This window comes from Cottoperca gobio, chromosome 6 (genome assembly GCF_900634415.1).
Source record: "Cottoperca gobio chromosome 6, fCotGob3.1, whole genome shotgun sequence".
NCBI lineage: Eukaryota > Metazoa > Chordata > Actinopteri > Perciformes > Bovichtidae > Cottoperca > Cottoperca gobio.
The window spans coordinates 7949946-7955945 of record NC_041360.1 but is presented as its reverse complement, the minus strand read 5'-3'; the positions used below and the strand labels follow the sequence as shown (position 1 = coordinate 7955945).

General features: G+C 39.4%; 1 protein-coding gene across 2 annotated transcripts in view; it reads right to left on the bottom strand.

Moving 5' to 3' along the window:
• Positions 1-1179: 1179 nt before the first annotated feature.
• LOC115009493 (PQ-loop repeat-containing protein 1) overlaps positions 1180-6000 on the bottom strand; it is a 47348-nt gene continuing 42527 nt past the window's right edge. For both annotated transcript variants that reach the window (XM_029433489.1, XM_029433488.1), the window contains exon 5: positions 1180-5096. In XM_029433489.1, the coding sequence (XP_029289349.1) occupies positions 4922-5096 (175 nt within the window). In that variant the 3' untranslated portion in view covers positions 1180-4921. The remainder of the gene's footprint in view (positions 5097-6000) is intronic.

The window sequence follows — 6000 nt, the reverse complement described above, 5'->3', positions numbered from 1 at the left end:
TCAATTTCCCCCCTTGTGTGTCCAGCAGCAGGCACAGTCTGACTTTATTTTTTTTCATGATTTATTTAGTGCACAGGTACTCTCAATCCTTTCGATTAGAGGACTTCAAGGTTTTCCCAGGACAGCAGGCACACATACTCTATCACAGCTCTGCGTGATGGCTGCAGCGGGAATTGTTATACACAAACAATTTATATACAGGTGTAAAAAAAGCTGTTTCATCTTTATAGGCTTCAGGTTTGTTATTCTGGATCAAACTCAAAGGGTTCAAGAGGCTTCAGTTCAGATTTTGGGGAGAAGCAGCTTGCTGGGCTCAGGATTTCTCCCTTTTTCTTCGTCAGTGTCGAACCTTTCCTTCCTGACATGCTGCAAGACATTCGCAGGGCTGCTGCACACTTTTTGAAATCAACAGTAATGCTTTTTGAATGACCTTCTACGACAGAGCGAATGTTATACTCTTTCCACGGCAAAACGAATGCAGATTAGTGCTGAGCTTTGTGTTTGACAATATTAAGAGGGATATTTAACTGGATATTTATGAATCTCCATATAACAATCATGTACACAATCTCAGCAAGTGATCATTAGAGAAATTAGAGGCAAATGAAATGAACTGTGTGCCAGTGTTCACATTACATAAAACTGTTTTTAAAATAAAACATTTGAATTTAAAATACATGTCACATTGTTTTATTACACTTTGCTTGGGATTGTTAATTTTGACAGTATTGTGTAAAACAGTAAGGCTGTTCTTATTGTTGTACTTTACAGTATATATCTGTATTTCATCCACTTCAATATTATATTAAATCTGTTGCTGAGTGTTCATCAAATTCATCCGCTCCTCCTCCTCATGTCGCCTATCGGCATGTAACAGATGGCTGTGTGTCATCTCTGAAACTGTCTTTAGCTTAACATCATCTGTACTGTTCTGTGCATTTCTTTAAACCATGTTTCCTTCATGAGAGCTGGAGGCCTGCGGGGGACCAAGAGTAACATCACAAGAAAAGGAAAAAGCTGGACTGAGTATCAACCATATTTAAATAAGTCAATCTTGTCAAAATGTAAGACCGCCCACAATAAAACATAAATAAAAATGTTATGACCTTGAATTATGAAAAACTCTTTTAAGACCTTGTAAGGATCCGTGGAAGCCAATAACAACACAAAGCCACGTTCTGAAATATAAACAGTTTATATTTGAGAAAATATCATGATAAATATTTCACATACATACAATTGAAATATGTGATGTCACTCGTGTATACTGTCACAACCATCATATTGTTACACAACATTTAATTGATCTGATACACTTTAAAATACTTTTAAAAGGCAACAATTACTCTTTGGTTTCGTAGATCCTGTAAACACATCACCTGAAGAAACATCGCATTCAAACAGTAACTCAAATTCACCCAAATCCTTCAATGGACTTTTTTGTTGTTGTGACTAATTAATAAATTGTTTCATGTCACATGAAATATGTATCTCTTGCATCTGGTAGAAGTAACAGTCTCTCTCTCTCTCTCTCTCTCGTCAGAAATGACAAACCACCTATTTGTTATCCGTGTTAAGGCAACATGTACGTCTACCGTAATGTGAACTCGGTGGAGAGATTATCACGACCAGGCAGTGTGTGTGCCAATCTATCACATTGCCCTTGAGAATAAAAATGCTACAGGGAGCCCAAATGTTAAACTAAATCCCAGGAGGGGGCAGTTCTGAGCCTCTACCGAGAGATGATATAAAGATACACATCTGGTGATAAGAGCATATAGCATACAGAAATATTGCAATTTCAATACAACTGTGGTACGCTGGGTACAGGAGATAAGACACATACAGCTTTCAATATGGCAGCTTACAGAGAGAGAATAATGTATGTATACCCACATGGAGTGAATGACACAATGGAAGGTCACAGAAGAATAAAGCTAAACGCTTGCTGCATGAGCCGCATCAGAAAAGTCAATCAGTAACCCGGTCACTTCTATAAATGTCATTTTGACCGATCCCAAAAAATAGTAGACATGTAATACAGCAGCAGCAGAAAAACCCTGACTGAATCAAACCCATAATCCTAAAACATTTCTACATCCCCTGCGAATAAGGTTTGTTGTTTGTACACAAACATACACACACAGATGACGTGAATGGATATATATACAAACACAGAATGGGGAGTTAGACTCTCCTCTGGCCTGTGACCTTGTAATGATTTACAATGATCGACAATAAAACTTTCAACAAAACCTTTAAATTAAACAATAGTTTGACATTTTGAGAAATACGCTTATATTTTATTACTATTCACTTTCTTGAGGACAATTATATAAGAATGATACCACTCTCATGTCTGTACAGCAAATATGTAGCAAGAGCCAGCAGTCAGTTAGCTTAGCTTAGCATAACGACTGGAAACAGCTAGCCTGACTGTGTCCAACAGTAACAAATCCAGCATACTACAACCTCCAAACATGACCATTAGCCGTTCTACGGGGCGGGGGTTATGTGCTGTACTATATCTTGACCGGAGCCCTGTTAGCTGTTTCCCTATTTCCAGACCATATGCTAAGCTAACCAGCTGTTGAAATAGCCCAATCCCTAAAATGATTGCTTTAATGATTGATAATTAAACCCCCTTAAGCCTGATGTGATATCAAAGCAGAGGAACGACTGACACTCAGTCACTGGTATATTTAGAAGGATCTTATGCATGGTCAGTTTATGAAAACTCAATTCAGAATTTTATTAAAATTCTCTTTCATGTATATATTTTCCACATGCTGACCCTGAGGATAACACTGAAATACACTGAGATGCAATTCTGCTGCCTTCACAAATGTGTTCCTTTAGCACAGTGGCAGCTACAGGAGGAGGCTGTCTGCACCATGAACCACAAGCACTGCAGTGTGTAATTCAAACAGAATGTGTACTGAGGCAAAATAAAAAATAGATACAGCAAGTGTTAAAAGTATTAAGTTAAAAAGTTGAACGAAAGACTTGATAAGCAGGTACTACTTAATTAAATCGTTCCCAGGGGGAGGGGGAAATAAACCTGAGCTGACTGCTGATCTGCTGCTGATGCTGATCAGTTTCATCTTGCAGCAATAATTTTCACAGCCGACTAAAAAGACAGGTGAAAGAACCACAGCTCGTCTGATGAGGCAACACTTTTAAATAAGTGTTTTGGATTATAAACAGAACTTCTTAATAAAATATTTGTGAACATTGTTTGCATTTTGGAAGGCTGGAGTGGGGGAACAAGGCTTCGTGTTTCTGTAATGACATGCATTACAGAAACACTCCTCTGTTTAATTGGTGAATAAAGGCATTAAAGATGGGAATGACCAAACACTAAGGGAAACTAAATATTCTAATCAAAGGGACTGTACACAAATGATTTGGGTAAGTCAGGGTCAGAAAAGGGAGAGGGTGTTTTTTATTTTTGGTTAAAGGGAGGGTCTTTTGACTTTCTGGGAGAGCATGGAGTGATCTTGTGTTTATTTTCTCCCTGGATTTATATTTTATTCAATTCCCTCAGAACACAGTGGCAAACTTACAGCAGTAACAAGTAATTTATTACCAGCCCGTTTAAAAATAAAAATAAAAAATGCATATAAATGCAGCCATGTGGCTTTTTAAGATAGTTCCATAAAAATATATGTTTTACATGTGGGCACACAATTAAACGAGTACCACCAATTTAGTATTGTTCAATACTGATTTGAGATATTGGGGGAGGATGTTAATGTTTTCTTTTGTTTATTAATTCAAAGGATGGGTCCAAAGAAAATATTAATACTGCTGCGGAGGGACTTCCTTTTGCAAAAAGTGAAACTTATGGTTTAGCCCCACTCCACACACCAATCATTTTCATACAGTCCCTGAAGGTAAATCAAGCACTAAACCAATTCTCCCAGTGGGTGATGGGAGTTTACACTAAATGTGTTAAATAAAAGATCAAGGTAAAACACTTAATATCCCGGCTGATGTTACTGTTGCTGTCTCAACGCACAAGAGTGATTTTCGAAAGAGCAAAAATAAATCACAGAATCATCAGATAATGGGATGCTAAACATAATGGGATGAGGACACGTGTTAGAAATGACAAATGCCACAAACCTTTAGTAATACTGTTACATTACGTTACTTATTTCAATCTGAATCAGTCCGTCGTGTTTGTTTGTGTCTACAGAATATTTTGTGATTGAGTTACAGAGCAAAGCATTGCAGCATCTTTTTCATTTTTCTTCACAAACTTAGAGGAACACCTGCTTGTCACATAAACCACAAAGCAGGGTCACAACACACAGATTGATGTCCTATGTAGTTACCATTACTTTGTGTTCGTTCTGCGGTCTTGGCTTGGATGCCAACGGCAAAAAAAAATCAATTTGGGCTGCACAGACACTCCAGCAACCATGCTACACCCAAACACACACTGACAGACAGTGTATCATGCAAACAGTCCACTGAGGTGCGGAGTGTGAAGTGGGAGGCTCATCCGTCAGGCAGTAGACTCCAGTGCAGGGCTACTGGTGCAGGACTGGTTGCTACAGCTGCCAATACAGCAGCGCAGACCTGCCGTGAGTGAGCTGCCAATGTGAGTAATGTTTCCCTCTCACTTCAGCTAATGTTTAACAGAGAACAAATAAATAGTGTAGAATGCACCAAAACACTGCCTTGTCTTAATACAAATGTGAAGGCAAAGGTGTGGTTGTTAGTGCTTGACTGAAAATGCTAAGTAGTTTGATCAAGGCAGTTGTACTTGAAGATACATTGTTTGTGTCTGCATGATGTTCTTGATGCTAAATGTCCCTGATGATGATGATTGCATCATTTTTGCAGCTGATTTTATTAAAAAGCCTTAAATGAGCAGACTCTTAGAAAATGAACACCCTAGCAGCAGCCGTGTTCAACCTAGCTTGACCCGTGTGTCTTGGCTGTACAAAAGGACCTGCAGCAGGATGGCCACGTCGATTACGATCTGGACTGAACCGCAAACACAGAACTGAGTCGGGCTTTCGTTCATCACAAAGTAGGTGGTCTTGAAGACATCGCCGGCCGTCCACAGCAGCACCATCTTCACACTGTAGCAATAGAGACACGGTGAAGGTGTGAGGACAGAGAGAATTAACATTTGGGAAATACGCTCAGCATAAAGACTGGAAACAGCTAGCCCGGCTAATGCACCTCTCATTAACACATTTTATCTTATCTTTGTTTAATTCGTAACGAGTCCCCAAAACAGTGTCGAAACCACATTTACTGTTTAGGTGGGGTTATGAGCTTTGGTCGATCCCAGCTGCCATGTAATCAGCTGAGACTCCACAAGGTTACTTGTGCCAGCCAGAAATAGTACAGCACATCATTCCTAAAAAGTAGCTTTCACACTTTTCATTTAATTTCTTTACAATTTGGAGTACTTGCCCTGCTAATTATGCAAAAGACATGAATTAAAAGCAAACAGTCAGCAGTCTATCAGCCAAAATAGGTAGTAGCTCCCTTTGAGCTTATAACTGAAAGCAGCTTGATTTAGTTCCTGCTGTATAAGAAACAGCAGGGAAACATTAAAACATCAATGAACAGGATGAAGTTTGGTTTAAAAATACCAATTGAGCACACCAAGATGGACCAACTGAAGGATAGAGAAAGACCGAAATATTGCCTGAGACAGAGAGGCTGAGAAGAAAGACCTTGAGGAAGACACTAGTCATCTGCCATGCCAGCGGCCTGATGCTGAAGGAGTCCTCAGAAGCTTTACCACTCCTCCTCCACTCATCACTTTCTATCTTGTCTTCATCATTCATCTTATTTTCCCCTGTGCTATTACTACCAACCCCCCGCCCCCCTCCCCCCCCCTCCTGTACTTTTTCTTGCTGCCTCGACTCATTTACTGTCAGGTTTCTTTTATTCTTACCCTTCACAGTCTCTGCTCCCTAATCTATTCTTGCTCTCTGGACAGACAAGTCTCATAGGAATTAGTGTAATATT